The sequence below is a fragment of the Raphanus sativus genome, chromosome 6 (genome assembly GCF_000801105.2).
Source record: "Raphanus sativus cultivar WK10039 chromosome 6, ASM80110v3, whole genome shotgun sequence".
Taxonomy (NCBI): Eukaryota; Viridiplantae; Streptophyta; class Magnoliopsida; order Brassicales; family Brassicaceae; genus Raphanus; species Raphanus sativus.
The window spans coordinates 12,795,099-12,820,069 of NC_079516.1; the positions used below are offsets into that span (position 1 = coordinate 12,795,099).

Sequence of the window (24,971 nt, forward strand, 5' to 3'; positions counted from 1 at the left end):
AATCGCAAGCAGAGAAATTTGGCGTAGAGATTTACATTTGTAATGGCGGACCAAACCACCGATTCAACATCTCCTGCGGCTCTTGTCTCCACATCGTCTCCTGTAATCTCTGTCTCTCTCTCATTTGCTTTCTAATCGCTTTAATTTTTCGATCCAATGGACGCATGGTGGTCAGAGATTGAGAGTTTGCTGGATTGGGTTTGGATAATTAAATCTTTTCTAGTACGCATACAAGTTCCATAGGCTAAAAAAAGAACACATTTTTAGACATAACCGGTTTAGATTGTAGACCAAACAAGTTAAGAAGATTTCATTCATATGTACAACAATGTCAATACACAGATTTATGATGGCGAGTTGAGCTACATGTTTCCGAAGAAGGGATTTGTTAACATTACAGCAAAACACACATAATTAAAAATCACATCGCACGAGAATTAAAAATACAAGCTGGACTTTGTTTGTCTGTTCCAAAGTTTTTTCTTTTTTTCCAAAGTTAAGTAGTAGCCATACAAGATTGCCTTTGGATTAAACTCTGCAACCGAACTTTAGAGATCCATGGATCTTATGGTCTTTGTGGACCAAGATAACGAAATTAGACAGATGTACGAGAAAAGCTAATTGGCCGTCGTCGAGAAAAGGGGTTGAGTTGCCTGAACCCTAAAAAGCTCTTTTGTTTTTGGGAGAATAAGGGGTTTTATGTCTTTAACCCCGTTAACGATTATGTTTAAATTACTCAGAGTTGGTCATGTAATTAACTAACACATAAGAGTCAATCTGAGTAATTTTCTCTTTTTTTTTATTGCTTAGCATCTCCTCTGAATACTAGAGATGGAGGTGCTATGTTCAAACTCAATAAATGAATTTTGTACCTTTTTTCTTTTTTTCTTCTGAAATAAATGAATTTTGTACTTATATTGTTGTTTATACTCAATAAATGAGTTGTATATTTTTTTCTAAAACACACGAATTCATTAATCATCAAAAGTTACGTGAAAGAGTTAAAAGTTAAAACTATGGGAGCCTATTCAATAAATGAGTTTTGTATTTATGCTGTGGGTTCCTATGTCGAAACCAGAGAAATTAACCTTGCATCCATTTCTCTAATAAAAGCATCTCCACTTGATTACTGTGACATCGTCACCGTCTTTGTTTTCTCAGCTTTTATTGGTTTCTGTTTTTCCCCGCAGATAATGGAGTTTACAACTATAGAAGAACTGGACTTGAAGATCTTTTCGCTTTTTGGGTCCGTCTGATCTCATGCGTGCTTGTCTTGTTTCACGTTCCTGGTGCCGATTTGGTAGGTTTTCTTATTTTCTTTTATTTTGTTATATTAAATGCTTTTCCGTAGCTCAGTCAGTCTAATTACTGGAACTTCTTTGCAGTGAGTGGCAATCCGTTCATGAGAGACATAGTTCGAGAGATGGTAGATGTAGCTAACACTAGAGTCACTTTCAGCAACGAGCACCCTGATTATGCATTGCTAATCAGAGCACTGAAGTATGCTCCTAGGATTAACTGCCTCTCTGAAGCAGTAAAGGCATCGTCTCATCATCATGTTGATGTATATGACAACATCTCTAACACCGTCCATGACTATATGCTGGCGGGTCCTTGGATGAGCAGAGGACGAAGTGATCCATCGGAGGGAACAGAATGGCTCATGTATAAGCTGACTGAGTTGTCTCTCGTTGGTAGCATCAAGATATACCTAGAACCAACTTGTAAGTCTTTTTTTTTGTTTCTTGATCTTCATTATGTGTTTATTGACTGATACTAGACCTAACCTCACATTGTTTTGTTAGATCCTAGCCTACCGGTCTCTCCAGTCTATGGAGCACGTTCTGTTCGCTTCATCTTTGGCGATATGAACGAAGAAGGTGTTTTCACTACGACTTTTGCCACACCTTTCTTTCCGATGACTCAGAATGTGAGTGAGGTCTTGATGCGTTCTCTCATGTTGTCTTTATTGGTTCAGATTCTAACTTAGTCTTTTTTTTGTAACACAGAGGTGCCAGAAATTTAGTTTCAGGAAACCTCTTATCTGCATCCGCAAGTTTCTGGTGGTTGAGTTTCATGAACCGGTTATATCATCTGATGGTCTATACCATATGGGGTAACTTTACTTCTCACCAAACACCAACTTATCCTTGTGTCTGTACATTCTTCTATCTTGTTTCCAAAATAATATTTTTTGTATGATTTACTTTCAGGGTCTCGTATATCCATGTCAAGGGAAGAGATCTTGGAAGCTCATTTAGACTTTCTCCGACAAGGGACTTGGCGCTGCAAGCTATCACTTACTTGGACCCAAAGGTCAAGAGTGAGCTTGATATACTTGATGCTCGTCTTCGTGTGGGTGATGATGTTCAAACTCCAAAGCTAGTGGCATTCTTGAAGGACGAGAACAATGTGTGAGCGGTGTGGATTGTTTCAGGAGAGTCATGTCAAGATTTTGTATTTACTATCTTTGTCTCGTATGTTTGTTTCAAATGATGTATAGTTTCTCAATTGTAAACTTCGATGCATGTAAGCATGTTCACCAAAATGTTGTTTCAAAATATTATGTTTACTAGTCAGTTACAATGGCATGTGTTCTATTTACCTGAAATTTACTAGTCAGCATCCAGGGAAAACAACAGTCTGCTGGGTTTAATATCTTGTGCAATATACTGATTGTAAAATTGTTTTCAGTTTTTTTATGTGACTTTAGGATCTGTGTATTCGGGTGTAAGAGGCTGTGATTATCAGAGGGAAAGAACCAAAACCATTTTTTTCTTCTTGTCCCCATAGCTGAAGCAGAGGCACAATGTGTGTGTGTTCAGAAACCTCAAGAAGCAAATTTGGTGTGAAAAAGGTTCCCGAAAATCTTTGATGATTTTTTTGGTCCGAGCTGTTGATGATTGGATTCACACATGTATACCAGATACAGAATTTTCAGTTCAGTTTATGAAGAAGCCTCTTTTTTTAGAGGTCTCAAAGTTTATATAAATTTCATTTACGGACCAAAAAAGAAAGTATAGTTCCTTCTACTAAATATTGGATGAACTAGGCGCAGCCGTGCAGTAGCGGCAATATTTATTAAAAAAAATTATCCAAAATTATAGCTATTTATTAATTTCAAATTTAATATATATTTTAATTTAGTTTTATCTGTATGAAAAATTAAAATAATTATTTGTAGTTTATTTTTATTTGGTTTTAAAAAATTAATTTTTTAAATTAGTTAAATTTTAGTATTATAAATTAAATTTATTAATTAATTTTAGTTAAAATACATTCAAGTAAGAAAATTTAATTTACTAATTTATTTTTAAAAAAATACAAACTTCATAAATAATAGAAGTATAATTATCTATAAAATTTACTTTTAACTTATAAAGTTGGTGTGAAATGTTTTATATATTTATAGTTATGTTACTAATTAAAATATTTACTAATGATTATACATAGAATTTATTTTTATATTTTAAGAATCTTACCAAAAATGTAAACTTCATAAATGAAATTGTACATGTCTGATAGGGTGAAAACCATGTCACATTTTATGCTAAACCATGTTAAAAAAGTTGTCTAGAAATCGATGCGGTACTTATGCATGCATGACAAATTTTCTCAAATAATATGTAGAAAATTTCAGAATATAATTTTTTTTTTTTTTTTGTAAACTATAATATAATTATATCTTGATCTGTAAACAGCGATGCAATAATTTAGCTTGATACTGAACGAGTTTTTCCTTTTCATGTGTGGTCATTCGTCAATTTGATGTGTTATATTGTATTTAATAACTAGATTTTGATCCGCGCTTTTAAAGCACGGAATATTTTACGATGAAAAATTTCACTAATAATTTAACAAATATTTTGGTTATTTTTAATGAGTGTGTATTTAAAATATTTTTGCATTTAAATCAGTATTTTTAAATTCAACCCGATTGTGATTATACCGGTTAATCCGGAGATCTGACAATTCAATTTATGTTTTTAAAATATTCATATTAAAAAATCACTAAAACCCGAGACTAACCGATTAAACTGATGGATGACCGATATGTAATCTAATTGGATTTAAATTGTAATAGTTTCATAATTTGTAATCTTATAATCGAAATTTTAAAGTTTACTATTTTGCAATTTATGAAATTATGACGTTTCTACAAAATTTTAAAGAGAAAATGATAGATATAAAATAACTAAGATTAATTATTGTAATATTTGGAAACATTGATAGTAGTATAAAATATATTGTTTGAAAACTTTGATAGTAGTATAAAGAAATAAGTATATTGTTTGGAAACATAGATAGTAGTATAAAAAAGGAACATTAGTGACTTAATGTATGTTTAACTATAAAGTATAAATGTGTATTTAATTTAAAAACTTACAAAATAAATGTTAGGTCCAACAGAATGTTTCTGTTTTAATAAGATAGATGTAACTGAATGATCCTACCAAAAAAAATGTAACTGAATGACGAAGAGCTATTTATGTGGTCTTACTTTACCATCATCTAAAATACGTAAAACTTCAATTGGTGGAAGCTCTTCGTTTATTTATTTATTTATGATTTAAATAATAATACATGCTTATATCTATCGGCATAATATTTTTATTTTGTATTCTGAAATTGTTTACATGTGCGTGTGATATATATATGTCTGCACAAATATTGTTGAAATTGTTTTATTTAATTTTTAAGTATATGCTGATAGTCTAAAATTAATATTTAAATTTTTAATTAATACTTTATGAGTTTTAAATGATATTGAATAGCTTTTGTTAGCTAATTTTATAATGAAAATAGATATAAGATATTTTTAACTAATGTTAAGTAATATTTTTATTTATTTAATATAGATATTCTGGACTATTAGATTTATCTTCTTCTTGAGCTAATATATTTTTCCAACCTGCTTAATCTAATTAATTATATTTTATAGTAGTAAATATTTTGTTAATGTATAACTCCTTACAACATATTTAATATAAATTAAAAATAAATTAATGGTAAAATAAATAATGTTTTTCTAATTTGTCATTTACATAAAAGGGTTATTTCCAAAATTGACTCAAAATTCAAAGTCAAACACAAAACTAACTTATGATTTTTTTTGAAAATTTCATTTGTCCTATTCACCTTAAAATTCAGATTATTCACGAAAATACCATTAATTTTTTTTTTTTTGAATTTTTTTTTCACTCTCTCAACCTCATCATCTTCAAGTATTTACAAGATTGCAATTGATTTCGATGCACCAATCACAATGAATAACCAATTTGAATTTTTTAATGCACCTAAAATCGAATTATACTCCTTTTTTCATTTCTTATGAACTAAAAACAGTATCTATTCCACTTTCTCTCTATATTCATTCAAAAACCAAATTTTAATTTTATTTTTTTTTACGGTTCATAGTGCAATTCAAGCTTACGATTCTTAGTGGATCACTTTTGTTTGAGCTTCTGGATGCTTGGAGAAGATTTTTGTGTATTCAAAAAGTTATTTCATTGGTTGAAACTATGAAATTAGTTTTTTTCTTTCCAGATTTGTCTGTCAGACGACTTCCACAGAAGTTTTCTGGTAGTAATCTTCTAGTCAATGCAAATGTCACTTTTTTTTTTGTCAAACGCAAAGGTCACTTTACAATTAACTTTTAAATGTGTTTTCTAGAGATGCTTATCTCGAAGTCATTCAACTTTCTTTGTAAACAAAAAATCTCGAAAATGCCTGAGACGACTTCCATATAAGTCGTTTAGAGTAAACATATTAGTTTTTCTTTTGATCAAATTGTGTCAAAATTTGACTTTTTTGGACAACTTACTTGCGAGTCGTCTGAAAGAAAAATAAAACTTTAATATTTTATTATAAATAGACGAATTTCGTATAAATCGTTTCAAGTTACTTTTTGTAATTGAAAAATAAAAGTTAAATATTTTAATTTATTTCAAACAAAGTCGTGGGAGATTTTATTCCGAGATTCTGGTCAAACTTTAGTTAGTACAGAAAATTTCCACGTCAATCATCGACGTACAAATAAGTCGTCCGGAAGAAATTAAATATTTAAGTTTTAGTTAAAAACTTAATCGAATATTGTGTATAGATTTGTATTTTTTTAAATATGAGTTTTTGGAAAATCTCAAATTATTATTGTAAGTTAATTTTATGTTTTACAAATTAAGTTAAATTTTAATTATTTACTTTAAATATTTTATTTCATTTGATATTAATTTTTATTTTATTCTAAATAAAACTTTCTGAATTATTGTACATTTTAAAATAAATAAACAATAATATTTTGACATATTTGATTGATAATTTAAAATCATATCTGAACATTCTAAAATTATAGTTCTCTAATATTTTAACGTAACAGTAAATATATGGTTCTGATTGATTGCAAGTTTGTGGAAAACAATACCAATTAAATAATTTATATATCACTTCCCTTTGAAAATAATAACAAATAGAGTGTTTTCATAAGTTAATTACTATTATCATCAAGTAGTAATGTGGTTGTTAATATTTAACTAACCTTCTAAATCATTTAATGTAGTTGTTAATATTTAACTAACCTTATAAATAGCTTAATTTGTGAATAAAAAAATTAAGCTAACCTTCATCATTTATAAATGTTTAAAATTTACTTATAGAAGTTTATAAACCCAACCCCTACCCTTAAATATTAAACTCTAAATAATAATCAAAAACCCTAAATCCAAATATAAGATATTTTGGATTAAATTATTTTGAAAAGTGATATCCAATTAATGATATTTTAAAAAATCTTATTAATTAACTTATGTCGTTTCTTTTTGAAGATACATATGAAATGTTTACGTAAGAGTTACTATTATAGGTGTAATCGATGTTAAAACGTATGTGTCTATATATATATTTATCTAATTAATCTTCACCTATGTTAGTATTCTATTATATTCATATATATATATAAATATAAATATGTTTAGGAAAGGCAAACAGTGCTTTTTTTTTAACGTTGTGTTTCTTATTGAGCCACATTGGCAAAAAATACCAAAGCATTACAGAAATAAATCAAAGCATAAAACCATACCAGTAGGTATGTCATAAGATAACATGGATAGACAATGACAAAGAAACTATCCGAATCATCACAACCACACAATGAAGACACAAGTCTCATAATGGTGTGTTAGTAGAAGGCTGGAGAAGAGGCTAGTGTTTCTGCAGTGGAAACTCGTCAAGAGAGCATCTGGCCATTTCCGAAATTGATGTCTTCTCTTTTGTTGCTAAACAATGAACTTATATCTTCTAAATTTTTTGGCTCTTCCTTTATCCACATTAGCGGCTTGGAAAGAACTCAGCTTTTAAATGTTCAGTCTAAAAACCCAATACTTTCAACTTCAGGACAACCATGAGTGGACTCAAAAAGACTGGACACACAGTCTTTGCTTCATGTCAGAAGCACCATGGCTTAGGATCAAAATATCACCATATGGTCGAAGAAGACCACATTCTTTAAGCTCCATAAAACATCTTCCATTCCATGCTGCAAGATGTGCTGGATGAACGACGGGAAACAACCAAAACACTAAGAGACCAAGACAAGCCAAAGCTCTGATGTCCATATGACACACCGAACACGGCTGAGAAACCAAATGCAATGTTTAGTGATTTTATTAGTTTTTTTAATTATTAATGATATTATAAAAATTAGAAAATTACTTATAGTCTTACCAATACGTTATACTGTAGAAATTTTCTTGTTTCATACATTGTTAATGTTTTTAGATGTTTTTTGTTACTTAACTATTTTAACATTAATTTACCATTTTGATTTTAGTATAAAATGTACTTTGTATTTATTACTTAAGAATATGTGTTTTTGGTTGATATTAGTCTTTTGCTTTTGATTTTCCATTTTAGTATAATAGTTACCATTTTAAGTAAGTTGTTAAATGTTAATATTTATTTTGTTGGTTTCACTTCATATATGTAAAAGTACTTTTATGTATTTTTTTGGAAATATGCTTTTCTCTTTTTCATTCATTGTAATTTTTGTAGATGTTTTTGTTACTTTGACTAATTTAACATTTTATTTTAGTATACACTGTAATTTTAATTTATTCCTAAAATATTTATTTTGGTTAATATTACAATTTTCTTTGATTTTCCATTTTATTATAGTATTTACTATTTTAAGTAAGTTTTCAAATGTTAATATTTATTTTATTAGTTTAACTTATATATTTAATAGTCTTTAAAATATATATTTTTGTAAATATTAACGTTATTAAAAATAAAAATAAAATGCTGATTTGTCAACTTTTATATAGTACTAGATATGAGCCCGTTGCGTTGCAAAGGGTTTTGTTTGATATTTTAATTTTATGAAAACCATAAAAATGAAAAATATTTTTAGTGAAATTGTATGATTTTGCATATATAATGTGAAAAACTATTATTTGCCATTTTTAATAGGTTCCATTTTCAAATTTTTTTTTTTAATATCACTAATATTTTTACAATTTTAAAGTAATGACAGATTTTTATTGACATATTCACAATCTAATTTTTTAATTGACACATTCACAATCTAATTTTGTTTAGACTTTTGAAAAAGATAATATCATATATTTTAAAAATATAGAATTTAAATGTCATAAACCACAAAAAAGTAATTAAAGCTTGGTTTTTCAAAGTTATTAAATTTTCTTTTCTAAATCTCTTTAAATCAACAAAAGAGAGTTGTATCATATTTTTCTACACATGTCACAATGTTTTTTTTAAATAACAAATAAAATTAACTTCCTTTTTACAATTAATTTTTGTTTAGATTTTTTTTTTCCAATTGAAAATTACTATAAAGTGTTTTTAACAATATATAATGTAAAAGACTATTAGTAATTTTCCTTCTCCTATACCAAAATCAATTTTTACAATATTTAACACTAATTTTTATTTTCTAAAATCATAAAGAAATGATCATTGTAAAAAAATATTTGATTGTAATTATCCTTTTTAAAAATCTTAACCAAAAAATTGTAAAATAATGTTTAATGTTAATTTTCTTTTATTCAAATCCTAATTAAAAGGTCATAAACCAAAAAAAACTACAATCTTATTATTGACATATTAACACGATTTGTAAAAATAAATTTATAGTAATTTTCGTTTTTAAAATGCTATATCAAAACCGATTTGTACAATAATATTAACATTTATTTTCCTTTTCTACAATAATAAAAAGATAAATTTTTAAAAATGTATCTTATGATAAACCTAGTTACTATTATTTACAATACTTTTCTCAAAAAAGGAAAATTACTATTAAATAATTATTTATATGAAATTTTTTATTTAACATATGTCACAATCTTAAATATAAAATTGATATGTGTCACAATCATGTTAATTACTAACTTTAAAGAACCAAAAAACTATTTGATTATAATTATCTTTTTTAAATCTTAAACCAAAAATTTGTAAAAGAATGTTTAATGTTAACTCCTTTATTCAAATCCTAATTAAAAGTTCATAAACCAAAAAAACTAGTATAATCTTATTATTGACATATTAACATGATTTGTAAAACAAAGTTAAAGTAATTTTCGTTTTAAAAAGTTCTATATCCAAACCGATTTTTACAATAATATTAACATTGTTTTTCCTTTTCTAAAATCATAAAAGATAATTTTTTAAAAAATATATCTCATAATAAAGCTAGTTACTATTATTTACAATACATTTTATCAAAAAAGGAAAATTACTATTAAATAATTATTTATATAAAAAAAATATTTAACACATGTCACAATCTTAAATATAAAATTGACACATGTCACAATCATGTTAATTAGTAACTTTGAAGAACCAAGCTTTATATAATAGTATAGACTATAGAAGATGTTATTACATGAAACAATTTGTACATTTTTTATTTCTTTCTTTTTATATAAATTTAAATGTTCACATACATATATAATATAATATAATATAATATATATTCCAAAATTTTCCTTGTCTTCATCTGTTTCAAACATTTAAATTGTATATATTCATTCCTTTTTTGCTTTAATATTTTTGTTAGTTTTCTTTTTATAATTTCATTAATTAAATAGGAAAGTTAAAATAATTTATATTATATTATTTTATATGTAAAAACTAAAAAAATAGCACATGTAATCTAATAAGTAATAACCAATTATTCATCCTGCATGTTATGCTTAGTTTATCATCCTATAATAAAAATATGATTGTTACTTTCTGAAACAATATAAGAAAAGTGCCGTAATTAGTTGTAAAAAAAATTTGGGAAAATAGAAATTGAAAAAAAATCCTTTTTTGTGGTTTAGATATGCGTAAGTTTACCAATTCAACACATTTACATTATACTACACTGTTGGAAAAATGGAAAATGCGAATTTGTAAATTAAATTTTAAAAATGGAAGTTAGTGTTACAAACGGAAATTGTAATACATTATATATAGTATGATTTAGAACCTTACTTACCTGCCAAGCACAACCATCTTCTCACGATCCCTCAGCTAAACATAGAGCGGCAGTCTTTTAACCGATTAATAACCTGTAACGATGTTATATCTATCATCTTTGTTTTTTGGACTTCTTTTAACCGTTTTTTCGTTGGAAGATTTAATAATTTTGTAATTTATGTTTTGATGTCACAGAAATATTATTGGAGATGTCTTCGTCCAGTGAGGAATGGAATGGTAATTACCTCATGATAGATGTTGCTTCCTCGAGTGAGTGCGATGGAGATTCGTGGTTTGAGGTGCATGCATGTTTTAATGTGTTTCATTGTGTTTATATTACAAAACCTTGCAGAAACTAATGAATTTTGTTTGTTTTGGTAAAGATGATGTCAGTTAAAATCTCTAAGTGTTCTTGTTGCGAAGAAGAAGAAGAAGAATGTGCAACCTGTGATTTGGAGTCTTGCGAGTACGCAATTTGCAAGACATGCTTGGAACAACAAAAAAATTACGGGGCATTAGAATCTCACTTATCCGGGCCACAGCACAAGGAAGCTTATTCGGTAAGTCCACAAAATCTCCAATTGAAATATTGATATGAGTTTAAGTGCATATATGCATTTATGCCGGTTTTGAGATTTTGGAGGATAGAAATAATCTAGTAAGAACTTCAATGACTTTAAAACAATTTGAAAGCTTATATTTATATAAATTGTAATAAGTCAATTTTCACTTGTGCATACGCAAAACCGGTTTCGTATTGATTCATTGATTTTACTTTAGATTGAATGTTGTTTTCTTTGAGATGTGCAGATATGGTTGGAGACACTAGCACATATCTCTACATGTATGCCCCCAGCTAATCAGCCTTGCACCATTCGTTCGTGCATGCGTGGTAGAGAGCTCATAACACATCTCAAGGATTGCCCAAAGAAACTTTCAGGTAAGTGTATGAGGTGTGAAATTATTTGGGTGGGAGTGTGTGCCCATGCAAGCCATTGCACTAATCGCAACTGCCTTATTCCACAGTGCAGGTAATGAACAATGCTTATATTTTTAACTTGGATTTCCAAAAATAACCAAAATATATTTCAATTTTTGTAAGAAACAAAGTTTCTTAATAATTATCTTTTTTATACTTTGCGCGCAGGCATGTCACAGAGTACAAGAGGTCAAAAGGGTGATGGAGAACTGAGAGCAGTCTTTGCGATTAGCATTGGACTAAAGACGATTTAAACGTTTAATTAGAAGTTGTGGCTTTTTTCCTTTATGCATGGTTTTTTTAACCCTCAAAAGTTTGTGAACCTTTTTACTTTTTTTTTTTTCCCATCTGGTAAATTTCATTCCAAAGAAAGAACACTTTTGATACAACAATTGGCGGATGAAGAACAATCCCCAGACACTAGAGCCCACATGAAGGCGGCAACTTAAACTCACACCGGGGCAGCAATAGATTAAAACTGGAATTAAAGCTAGATAAACAACTATCACAAACTTAAAAGAGCAAAAGCGAGCAAATTGACTTAACAGATTTTAGAACTTAGGACAGTCCGTGAACGGGAATCGTCGTTGCTGCCTATAGCCCGCCACACGAGATCTTCCACTTCCTTCACCATACCCATGGTTTACCGCTGCTGCTTCACGCCTGCCAAACGATAACACCCGAGAAACCAAGACCCTACAACTTCAAAATCCGACAGAGGGAACTCCACACGGTCCACACAATCTTCGGATAGGGATGCGACGCCTTCAGCGACCGCTAACTCCTAAATTGAAGTCCACACAACCTTCACAAACACGAAGCCTTGCCAATCGAAATAATCCTGCCATAACACAGAATAAAACCGAAACCACAAGCTACCACTACAACTACTCTATACGAACTAAACCTGCTAAGTCAAATCTCACAAACCCTTGAGAAACACCACCATTTTTTTTTATTAAAGGGACACCATAAGTCTTTAGACGTCAACGGAATGAGACCCGACTGCAAGGCATCGAAGGATACCACTGATTCAAGCACGTAGACGAAATTAACCGCCATCATCTCTACCTCACCGTCACAGAAACACCCGGACAGCTCATCAGACCCTTCCCACACATCAAACCCTACACTAGAGATCCACAGGATTGAAAATCGGATGCTCTCAAGACCTAATAACTCCGACTCCCCTCAACAAAGCCTGCTACAATCCACCGCGTCGCAACTCCAGCCATGGCTGACGCATCTCCGGTCCGAAATCCTTGAGAACGGCTTCAAACAGAGACGAGACTCCACACCAGAGAGGCAGACAAAGCGGCGAAGGAACAGATCTGCGAGAGAAGCAAACAAGGAAGCTACACAAACGGTGGAGTGCGCCTCCGGCGTCGGCACGCGCCGCCACGCGCCTCCGGACGCCGAGGGTAATCAGATCGCGTTTTTAAACTTTCTCTTCTCTCTCACCAAGTCTTTTAATGCCTCCAAACGGATTTATAATATTTGATATTTGATTTATAAGAGGATGTTTTTTATTTATTTTAGTACTCATAGTTTTAAGATAAAACCTAGCTCCTATCATCGAAGTGAAATTTATATTTATTTAAATGATTAAAATTCTTACATGTTAGATGATAAAAATAACATATACATATGTGAATACGACACATAAAGTAGATTTTTAAAATAATATTAAAAGTATTAAAAATAGTTTTTGCTAGATTAATATTAATAGCAATAGTTACTAAATTTGTTATTGAAATCGAATAGAACTTTAATCTCTCTCTTCATTGATATTTTTGATTGTATCTTTACAGATGAATGTGTCCTCTTACACAAACATAAATAATTTTAGTGTAACTATGCTATATAAAAAAAGAATAAGTTGTTCGTGACCAAAAAAAAACGAATAAATCGTTACAGAAATTGAAATATTTATTTCATCGCTCCAAAGAAATGGTCCCGGGGGACTCTAAAACATTTTTGAGCTGCCACTAGATTCTATCTCAATAAAAAAAAAATTCATCAATCGTAAATAGAAAAATTCGTCACTATCTTGAAATAAAAAGGACTCTACTACACATGGCTTAGCCTTAGACAAATCTGCGGACCGGCCTTTAATCCTTATACAGCAGATGCAAACTATGGGCGCTTAAGTTTTAGTGTTGAGCTTTGTGTCCAAAAGCTTTGATGATATGAACAAGCAACTTGTCTCCTGTTATGTGTCTGACTCGTTGTATTAGTTCACTCCGCGAGATTCTCCTGTTCTGTTGTTATACAAATCAACAACAATAAGAATATGTGGAAATTTACCTAATAATAACTAAATGGTTGAAGAAAGAAAAAACACTTACTTGCTGATCTTTATAGTGTTTCTGAATGATGAGTATTTGGGAAGGAGGTAGGAACTTGGATAATGCTTTGATCAATACAGGAAACGCCATCCATGGTGATCTCAATCTCTTTGGACTTCCTAAAAAAAGTTAGTGTTCATGTTAAAAACTAAATAAACAGAATCGAGAACAGAGGAACAAAGAAATAGAGGTTTTGTTTTTTTTTACTTACTGTTGAAGTTAAATGGAGCTTTGATGCAGACAAGAAACTCAGGCAAGACATGTGTGTTCATGTGTGTGCTCCACACAATATACTTGCTCGGAGAAGCTAAATCATCCACACCAGAATCAAACTCTGGAGAGCTCGGACACGACTGAGTCGAGCCTCCTGAAACTATCTCTGATTTTCCAAGTAAAACTCTAGAAAGCAGCATGAATCTCATCCCATCTTCTGATTCTTCAGCTGAGTCCTTCAAACTAAAAATCAAGAAAAACAAACAGTTAGTGAAACCACTGAATCAAAGAAGAACAAACGCGAATCAAAACAGAACCCGATTAAAGCAAATTTAATGGGTAACTGGTGCACGGAGATTTAAGACACTGGAATAACTTTTTTACGGAAAGTATTAAGGTACCATTCAAGAAGAGCATTATCCGGGGAGAGATACAATCCACGGCCATAAGATCCATCGTTTCTTGGCTGGCTAAAACCATATTCAAGAACCGACTTCAACTCTGTTTTCTTGACGGCGCACCAGCCGTATTTGACTCTAGCTTTATTACTCCCTCCGCCGCCACCGCCGTGTTTCATCTCCACCGCCTCTTGAAAGACCTGGAAAGCTTTGAGCTTAGCACGAGACCCAACGGTGGCAAACCCGTTTCTCAGAATCGAGAGAAGCTCGCATTGGTCTCCCAGAGCAGATTTACAGTTACGGTAGATAAGATCGTAAGCTCTATCGCCTTCAAGCAACTCCATGAGCCCGTGCTCGTCTGCAAAAGAAGGTCGTTGCTGATCATACGAGTCGCAGCTTCCAGATTCAGATATCGTCGATCTTTCTTCTTGCTCTGAGTCGAGGTTAGCTTGAAACTCTGTTCTCAAGTAATCCATTGGTAAGAAAAAGTCTTTATAGCTTTGAATGATTTGTTCGTGTTTTGAGTTATAAGAAAGAACAAGAACTTGAGCTCCAAGTGTGTGTATATATATATAAGGGAAGATTTACAGAAAAGGAAACTTGAACCGCCTTTAGTTTACTGTAATCTGCGGTTTTTGCATTTTTTATTTATAATAAAGTTTTTGTTGTCTGAATTGACTCCGTGTAGAAGACGCAAACAACATTTAAAACATTGTTTCTCTTTAAAATATACCATGTGTCAAGTTGATTTTGGAGTTTGCGGCCGCTAATAGTTTTTTTCTGTTCCTTTTACCAATTCTTTGATGGGTCTAGTCCGTGTTGGAGTTGAGAAAGACGGAAATACCCTTTTAATAACGTGGGCTAGATAAGATTAGGCAGCAAAGCTAACATGACGATGTTACACCTCAGAATGTATCCCATTGGCACACACGCTTTTTCCATCCTTTGTTTCTTTCTTCTAAAGTACTAATAAAAAGTTTTCTTTAGGTATGTATTGGGTTTAGGGGTCCCACAAGTCAATAACTATTGGGCTGCAGTTATTTCTAATTGGCCCAATTTAAAAGACCAACAAGAGAAGTAAGTGATGTCAGTTCACTTGTCACCACTATTTGCACTATTATGTGACTTGAATACAATCTCAACGTGCAAGCACCATATCCTATTAATTAAAGTTTAAATTGATTTATCAAATAATTATGCAGACTACAAAAGATATTCAACATGATAAAAATAAATCTGATAAAACGCCAATTTTCATAGTGATGCTTCAGATAGTGTAGTTAGTCGTAGATCCTCATAAATTAGGTAATATTATCGATTGTCGAATTGTCTATGTAATATTTCTTATAATTATAATATCATAATAAATTAATATTAAAACAATAAAATTTCAAAAACACAAATGTAGAGATCATATAGCTGAAATGCTAAAGCATATGAGATGGAAATAATAAAAGAAATTTACTAAAAATATTTCAGATGGATGTCTAGTTTTGTCATTAACTCTCTTTTTTTCTTTTTTACTCTACTGTAAATTTATTTATGTTGCAATTTGGTTTGTGTAAGGGGGGCGGATCTAGGTAGCTCAAAATGAGTGCAGCTGCCACCACTAAAAATTAGAAATAAATTTATTTTCATACGAGAGTTCATATATGTTACAGCTCAATTGGCAAACCCTTCTTCCCCCCCCCCTCCCCCACAAAACCCAAGTTCGAATTTTTTTACAATGTTTCTTATATTTTTTTCTTTCTTTGCTTTTTTGATTTTCCTTTTCATGTGTTATATTTCCTTTATAGCTTTACGTTCTTTTTTTTCCTAATCTTTTTTGTTTTTTTTTTGTTTTTCATTCCATCAAAGCATGTTTTAACAAATTGTCTCACATTTTTTTTCATCTTATTTCAATATTTTGTCATGGGCTCATTCTTTTTCTTCTTTTAGATAGAAAAATTCTTCTAACTATATTATTTGTTTATTTTTTCTTCTAAACGTTATATTTATTAAAATACTGTAAATATTAAATAAGTTTATTATTAATAGATTAATGTTTTGCCTCCACTCAAAATGTTTCTAAATCTGCCACTGTTTGTATATATATATATATATACTTTCTAAATATTGTTAAATTTCTACATTTTAATAACTTTTATTATACATTATTACTGTTTATTTTAGTTGTTTTTCTGCTATAAATTTAAACTTTCTTCATTTGGTTCGATCGTACTAGCCGATCATATTTTCCCACAAGCTATTTGTGACAAGAAGTTTAATTGGTTTATATTTGTGTTTAATTTTAGCTAAATCTAAAAAAGGAATTTCAATTTACTTCAAATAAAATGTCTTCCACACAAAAGAATGATAAATACTAACATTTACTCAAATCATGATTTTAGATACCAAAAAATGAACTATTTTGTACTTTTCATATTAGTGACCTCTACATATTTTGGGCTAAATGAAGCCTGCAAAAAGAACCAAGTAGAAATTCATAATCAACTTGGTCCGGGTAAAATTCTCGAATTTCATTGTCGTTCGGGGGACGACGATCTAGGTGTAAAAACCTTAAACTTCAATGCTGTTCCATATATCATTAGATTCAACGATGAGATACCGAATTTAACAAGGTGGGCCTGTATTTTAAGGCAAGGACCTAAGATGGAGTATTCTTTTGATGTTGAAGTATACAAAGCAGGACCAAGACTTATTCCTCGATGTGGACAGCTACGTGTATGGACTGCCAAAACTGATGGGATATATTTTACAAGAAAATTAAGTCAACCATCCGGTTTTGCATTGTCTTGGAATAAAGGATAATTTGTGTTTGATCTGCGTGAACACTGTTTCGACTTCTATAGAAGTCAAAATTTGGTTTGTGGTAAATTTTTAAATTTGTTGTTTAAAATTTGATATGATATATTTATATAACTCTATAATGTGTATATTATATATTTTGTAAAAGAAGTCATTGCAAGATTGATTAAAGATATTAAGTGAACATAAGTGTAAAACAATTGAAACGTATAGTTCTAACGATATCAAAGATAGAATGTCATGTTCTATTTGTTTACATTATGCACTTAGGTTTCTATCAAGTAATATAAAAGAAAAATTATTTAGTCGTTTCTCTTGTGGTTTTCACCTTCTGTTCTACGAACATCTCTTTTCTTTTTCAAAAAAAAAAATTCTTTAGTCAATATATATAAAATTAAGGAATTCCTTAAAAGTTATGCTGGAAACAAAGCTTCATAATCATTTTCACCAAAAAATATGACTTGGCTTATGGTTAAATGTGACATGTTACTTGTGTATCTCAAGTAATGCGAAAATTAAATGATAAAGAAAAATAATAAAGTGAAATAGAAAGAGGAGAGAGACTTATGTGATGAGAAGAAAGAGTTTAGTTGGATTCTTTTAGTATATGGTCATAAGAGTTTTTTTCTAGAATGGAAAGTGTGTCTCAAGTGAAGTGTCTTATATAGTGTAATTGAAATGTGAAAATGTGTCTTTAGATTAAAAAAGCTCTACATTTAGTGTTAATTTCAATTTTTAGTAACTTTTGATAATATGGTAATAACTCATATGTTATCACTAAAATAAATATTTTCAAATATTTCATTAAATAATATGATAAACAAATATTTTAAAATTTTCTAAATATTATTTAAATATATTTTAAAAATCATAAAAATTTATTATTAAACAAGATTTTCAAAATTTTATACAGTCTTTTAAAAAATAAATAAATTTTTAATAGTAATATCATTTATTTCTTTTTGATATCTACATTTTAGAAATTTTGTCTAGTTTTAAATTTTGATAATTATAAAAATAATATAAATTTATTTTATTTTATACAAGTTAATTTAATATATCTTAACCAAAATAAATAAATGAAAATATATCTAAATTATGAATTTAAATATAACTTAAATATAATTTTTATGTAAATCAAATAATTTATTTGATCGTAATTTTATGTTTAAAATATTCTATTTAAAAAAAATTAAAAAATATATAATTTTAGTTTAAATTTTATTGATGCACATGGTGCAGGAAAACATCGAGTTAACTATTAATAATATTTATATATTGATATTGATATATTTAGGTATTAGTTAGGGAAATTAGTTTTCATCATTTTACTCTTTAATACTTATTAACTATAATACTGAACCAATATAATATCTTTTAACTATTATAAAATAATTTTTTTATTTGTTAAAAACTTAAATATAAAATAACCATCCAATCAATTTTAGAGAATGAATTTTTTAAAATATAGACAATAAGGTTAATTAAAAATAACTTTTAGCATATATAATATGAAACTATTATATAAAGAACAATTTTTCAAAAAAACTTGCCAATAAAAATAAAATTAATAATTTAAAATTTATTTATGTAAATTTTACATATTTGTTAAGAGATCTACTGGTATTATTTATTTAAAATGATATTTATTTTAGTAGTTTTATGTTTATTTAAAAATAATAATCTATAAGTGAAATTTTTTAAAATAATAAATAAATTCAAAATTAAATAAATTACTTATAAAAATTTATAGAAATCAAAATATACAAAAGAAGTTAAAAACTAAAATAAAAACAAATCAAAAACCAAAAACCTAAAAACAGAATCTAGAATCACCATTCAAGTTTAAAAAAAAATCTAAAATCTAGAATAAAATCAAAAATTAAAATACAAAAACCAAAATTCAAAATCTAAAACCTATTTAAACAATCATCACCTAAGTGAGTTACTGAGCACAAGTGTAAGACAAATAAAACATGTCATCCCTCATAATCTCAACGACAAGATGACATATAATTTTTTTTAACACTTGATAATTATGCTATTATAAACTACGAAAAGATTACAGATATTTTATAGCCGACAATTCTACCTGCCTTATGAGGATTCACGATTTTATAGATGACATATTATATTTGTTATCACATTACAGTTACACTTAAGTTTTTATTATCAATCAAATAATAAATATTCTATTTTTTAAACTTTTAAAGATGCTGAAAAGAAGTTTTTAAAGTTATGCTGAAAACAAAGCTTTTTATAAATAAAAAACATAAAAATACGAAAATTGATTAAGTAAAACTTAGTGGGCAAAAGTGTAAGGCTAAAATTGCAGAATATGAGATGATAGAAGAAATTTACTCAATTTTTCAGTTTGATTCCCAAATTTTTAAGCTATAAACTTAATCTTTCTTCATTTAGTTTGATCATATTGGCAGATCGTATTTTCTGACAAAAAATTTATGACCAGAAGTTTAGTTGATTTATATTGGTGTTTAAATTTAGCTAAAACCATTAAAATGATATAGTACTCCAAATAATAAATTGTTCCACACAAAAAGTGTTCCTTAAATGATCAGGGCTTTGAATTTATCTTTGAGTAAGAGTTTTGTTAGCATATCAGCTGAAGAATATACTTCATCTTGCAATTTTCACCAAAGTGTGACTTGACAACTTGTAACTTTCACCAGTCATGGCTCTCAATTCATTATAAACTGAATATTGTGCAAACATCCTCTCCAAAGTCATCTGTCTTCTATGACAAGGCAATAGATATAGTTGTCCTCTACTTTGAAACTTGATTTGTTAGAAATCACAACTTTAAGCCTAGAACTCTGCTTCTTCTCCTTGTGCTTCTTCCGCAGCTTCAAGCCCTAGAGACGCGTTTAGGCACTCTTGAGCTTCTTCTAGCGGAGATTCATTTGCATCTGTTGCATATAATATCTTCTTAACCGCTACCACTATCTGCGCATATTGTGGTTTCAAACAATTACATACTATCAGTCTTATTGTTTTGAGATTCAAACGAAAGTAAACAAATGCATAAAAAGGCATTGCTATGACACTAACCGGAAGATCATCGAGTTCAGGAGTCTGGCAAAGTATTTCCACATCCCGGAGCTTGGTGAAGTAAAAGTCTTTTTCCTTTTCCAAGAGATCAACCGAGAGCTTGAGATCTTCAAGCTAGTATTGTCAAAGAAAGTTTCATATTAAAGGTTTGTTCTCATTAACCTCTTAAAGAATGAAAACTATTAGTTACCTCCTTTGACAGAGCTTGCACTTCGGCTGATGAGTTGCTCCCACCTCCAACAGCATGTGATTTTACTTGCTTGGGACCTAGGAGTTTAGAATGTTCTATAAATAAATATCTAAAGTCATGAACTGGATAAGAGAAGCCAATTAAATGACAAACAAAATGTTTTGTTGGAAGTAGTGACTGGAGGAGGCTGATGCATATTGTTTGTTTGTAATGACTTTGAGACCTTACTAGACCCCTTTACACTTTTCTCTTTGCCACCTCTTGATCTTCGTTCTACTGGATTATAATTCCTACAATGATGATAATTGATACCACTGGAGTCACACTAAGAAGACTTCTAGTTATTATTTAAGGTAAGCAAAAGAGTCCTTACTCATTCATAATGCCACCATTTATGGAGTCGCAGAAACGTTTCAGCCATTGTAGAAACTCCAAGTTGTCTAGTGGTCTGCCTTTGACAAGCTTGTTGACTTCCAATGGCTGAGGTATTTTCAGATTAAGACAAAAACATTGCAAGTGATAGTACATTTGTTGAAGGTATTAGCTCTCATGCACTTTTATCTTAAAGGCAAATGTGATTTACCTTAGTAATTTTCAATTTGGTGAAGACTTCTTGCATGACTTTGTAGTTTTGTATCATCTCATACTCGTTCTTTGCATCAAAGTTAACCTGAAAAGTGGAAGATTTAGATAGGTCTGCAAAGAAGCAAACAAGAGATGCATATAAAATGTACCTTGTGCATTGGCACAACCCCTGGAAAGGTCATGTCCATCATTTGGCATTGAACAGCACCCGATGCAGCCTACCAACAAAAAAACAACCACCATAAGCCACTTAGATAAACAGTCTCACAAGCAAAACGAGTTACAACCGTTTCAGTGCTTATTTGCAAGAGTATCAATTGAAAAAAAAACAAGCAAGAGAAAAACGTTCAGGCTTTTCAAACAATATAGTAAAGAAACAGCTCCAACACATTTCATGATCATCTGAACTTGCAGGTTAGAAAAACATATTTAAAGTAAAGGAACCGGTCCAACACACATTTCATGATCATCGCCTTTTCAATATCAAAGGCATAAAAGTATTTTTTTTGGAACGGAGGCATAAAAGTATCAAGCTGACAAATTAGACTATTGCACAACATAAATTACAAATAACACATTTTCTGTAAAGCCAAAAAGGCAAAAACACTGATATACAAACAGGAATATTCAACAACAAACATATGAGTTGCTTTCAGTATCTAAGCAAGAAAGAACCATCAGAGAGTAAGTCATTGGCATTGCATCCTAACACACTAAAAAACACCTTGATTATCAGACAGAACCATAGGTAAACCTTATCAACGAAGCATCTTTCAGATACTTGCATGAAATGAATAAATAATATGGTTATAAAAATCTGCAATAACTCATTCACAACTCACTAGTTTGTAGATCAGAAAACTTTTTTTTTTAAGTGTTTATGAGAGTACACACCGACAATATGTGTCATACCATGAGAGAGAACAAATCAAAACTAAATATTTATCAAAATAAATCTTCATAGGCCACCGACATTATCAAAGGCCAAAGGCACGTCACGTCCTCTTTATTGACAATGCTACACAAGTGACAAAATAAAGAGAAATCTGCCCTTGATAACAGACACATGCAGAAACAAAAGATCTATATACCTCTTCGATGCGAGAGAGACTGAGATGAAGACAGTCATTGATCCAGCCAAGAATCTCGTTTCTTCCAACAAAGTAAGCACTGTCCATTATACCAATGTTCGTCGCCATTTTAGTCCCTCTCTGCAACTAAAAGAAACTCTCTTTATCCCTCGGAAACTCAGATGTAATGCAATAGTTTGTTTTGGGAAGAGAAACTGAAAGCAGAGGAAAAGACGGAGAGCGAATGAAACAGAGAGAAAGTAGAAAAAAGTGCTAAAGGCAGTGTTAGTGATCATGGATCGAGGAAGAAGACGAAAGCTTTACAAACTTTCTATTTTCATTAAATGTAAAAGTTGTTACAAATGAGCTTTATATCTCAGCTCACACTCTCGGTTCGAGAGGACTCTAATTAAACTTTAGTCGTTATATGATGTCTCGCATGAGCCAACTTTTTATTTTGTTTTCTTTTACGCACCCACATTCGAGTATCTAGATTAGAGGTTCTAAAAATATATTTATGAATATTTATACTATGTGTTTTTCTACCGCATGTTTAGTTTTAAAATTTTAAAATTTAAATTATATTTAAAATAAAATTTGTAACTATTTTAAATTTTATTATTTTCTTATCAATATTTAATATAAAATTTAATCTAGTTAGCATAAAAATAAAACAAATAAACAGTTTTGTTTACTTTAATTATATTTATAATAGATTTATAGATGTTTAAAATTATAATTAGATATATTTTGGATAAAATATATTAAATTAATTTTTATAAAATTAATTAAAATTAAAATACATAATTATCAAAAAGTACAACCAAATAATATTTCAAAATTTGTAGATATATAAAAGAAGTTAATTATATTACGATTTAAAAATAATTTATTCTTTTAAAATGTAAAAAAAATTGAAAATTATTTTAATGATAAAATTTTAGAACTATAAAATTTGTAAACAAATAATATTTCAAAATTTATAAAATATTATTATATTTTATAATATTATTTAATACAACATTTGAATATATTTACTTTATGAGGTGTATAATTTGCTACCATATTTTTAAAAAAATTATCAAAAAAATTAATAAGAATTTTGTACATTTCATATTTCATCATATGTCTTATCATCATTTTGAGTATATCATTTCACATTTATTTTGTGAAAATTAATATAAAGAAAACATGTGTCAACATCATTTCACAAATAATGTATACGAAATAGTGTATATGTGTACATAAATTGCGATTATTTGAGATTTACGGAAAACATAATCCAAAATATTTGAAATTAATTATATTGTTGAAAACAATAACTATATTCTCTTTTTAATACGTTTTCTGTTTCATATTAATATTTTTATATATTTTCTATAATTGATTGAATCATTTTTAATATATGTTTTAATGATGTTTTTATAGAAAATAGTTTTTTAATCTTTTTGTGCTTAAAGCATAAAATTTATATTATGAAAAAGAGCAGTATATTTTTGGAAATATTTGTTGTTTTGTATATATATGTAGCTTTAATTTGCTACAAACCGTGCCACCAATTGTATTTTTTATAGTTTTTTATTAAATACTTTTTCTAAAAAAATTAATACGTGTGTTGACAAGAGTATATTTTGAAACCAAAGAGAGACATTTTTATATTGTTTTTATTGTAAGAAACATATTTTTATATCGTTACACCGGCAAGATGCACTAACTCCTTGGTTACAGGAAACAGCGACAATGACATTGCAAGGGGAGAAAACTTAGTCCTATGACATACTCCCTCTGTTTCATAATAAGTGTCACTCTAAACTCATTTTCTTATTATACAAAAAGTGTTATTTTACAATTTCAATGTAAATTATACTAACTTTCAGCTGAAAATTAATTGCAAATTACATTAATTTTATAAATAATTTTATTTATCTAAAATACTATTGGTCAAAAAAGTATAATTAATTACAATTTACATATATTTCAACAACTTTTTTAATCTATGTGAAAAATGTCACAATTTAAACTCTTTAAGAAACAGAGAGAGTATGTGCTTTCTCTTTTTATGCACCAAAACAAGCAGGGAGACCTTTCTTGGCACACGAGTCGTTGTCACATCTCTTTAATTGGTTGAGAAGTCGCAGAAAAAAAAAAATTCAATGTACAAAACTAATTTGAAATTTGGCAAAATCATACAGTATATCATGAAAACATAATAATAAAGCGTTAATGTACTACAGTCAAGACCCTTAGTTTTACGCAAATGCATAGAATTGTGTTTTTTTAATTCAAGTACACAGAAGAATTACCAGCTAAAACCAAAAAATAAAGAAATTGAAAAAATATAAACGTTAGGTAAGTAACTTTTGTCTTTCAACGGCTAGTCCAAACTGGCAAAGGATAAATCATGTTCACATCTCAATTTTATAAACCATAGAAACAAATTATTACATTAGCTGTTAGTAGAATATTTATTTAGTGGGTCAAGAAATTACCTAACTGAATTCATTATTTTTCGTAGTTACTAGTATTAAAAACTGGATTTGGGTTGAGAAAAAAAAAGCTCTTTGAAATTTAATTACAGTCTGTAACAAGTTGTTTTGTTAAATGCAAAATAGCATCAGATCATAGAGTTAAGTTAGCAATGGAATATTTTCTCTGATGTAAACTAGGGCTGGGCGTTCGGGTACCCATTCGGGTTTCGGTTCAATCCATTCGGGTTTCAGGTTTTCGGGATCAAAGATTTCAGCCCCATTCGGATATTTTTAAATTTTGGTTCGGGTTCGGTTCGGATCTTTACGGGTTCGGTTTGGGTTCGGATAACCCATTTAAAATGTTTTT

The 24,971-nt window shown here is 29.3% G+C and overlaps 4 protein-coding genes across 4 annotated transcripts; 2 read left to right on the plus strand and 2 right to left on the minus strand.

Annotated features, from left to right (window-relative positions):
* Window positions 1–1,252: 1,252 nt before the first annotated feature.
* Window positions 1,253–2,584, plus strand: LOC108837695 (F-box protein At4g00755-like). Its single transcript, XM_018610719.2, has 5 exons — window positions 1,253–1,300; window positions 1,386–1,724; window positions 1,806–1,930; window positions 2,010–2,116; window positions 2,214–2,584. Exons 1-5 carry the CDS (start codon window positions 1,261–1,263, stop codon window positions 2,416–2,418), a joined length of 816 nt encoding a protein of 271 aa, XP_018466221.2. The 5' UTR covers window positions 1,253–1,260; the 3' UTR covers window positions 2,419–2,584.
* A 7,921-nt stretch (window positions 2,585–10,505) lies between these two features.
* On the plus strand, window positions 10,506–11,928 carry LOC130496084 (histone acetyltransferase HAC1-like). The gene is made up of 5 exons (XM_056987848.1): window positions 10,506–10,570; window positions 10,672–10,775; window positions 10,860–11,036; window positions 11,287–11,507; window positions 11,624–11,928. The coding sequence occupies exons 2-5, from the start codon at window positions 10,686–10,688 to the stop codon at window positions 11,655–11,657; spliced, it is 522 nt and encodes a 173-aa protein (XP_056843828.1). The 5' UTR covers window positions 10,506–10,570; window positions 10,672–10,685; the 3' UTR covers window positions 11,658–11,928.
* Window positions 11,929–13,218: 1,290 nt separating this feature from the next.
* Window positions 13,219–15,038, minus strand: LOC108806474 (probable inactive poly [ADP-ribose] polymerase SRO5). Its single transcript, XM_018578605.2, has 4 exons — window positions 14,418–15,038; window positions 14,015–14,259; window positions 13,804–13,922; window positions 13,219–13,716 (listed from the first exon to the last, which is right to left on the minus strand). The coding sequence occupies exons 1-4, from the start codon at window positions 14,888–14,890 to the stop codon at window positions 13,609–13,611; spliced, it is 945 nt and encodes a 314-aa protein (XP_018434107.1). The 5' UTR covers window positions 14,891–15,038; the 3' UTR covers window positions 13,219–13,608.
* A 4,817-nt stretch (window positions 15,039–19,855) lies between these two features.
* LOC108810185 (microtubule-associated protein RP/EB family member 1B-like) lies at window positions 19,856–22,325 on the minus strand. Its single transcript, XM_018582316.2, has 8 exons — window positions 22,158–22,325; window positions 21,216–21,284; window positions 21,065–21,151; window positions 20,855–20,961; window positions 20,635–20,771; window positions 20,482–20,558; window positions 20,292–20,405; window positions 19,856–20,186 (listed from the first exon to the last, which is right to left on the minus strand). The coding sequence occupies exons 1-8, from the start codon at window positions 22,263–22,265 to the stop codon at window positions 20,049–20,051; spliced, it is 837 nt and encodes a 278-aa protein (XP_018437818.1). The 5' UTR covers window positions 22,266–22,325; the 3' UTR covers window positions 19,856–20,048.
* Between the last annotated feature and the right edge of the window lie 2,646 nt (window positions 22,326–24,971).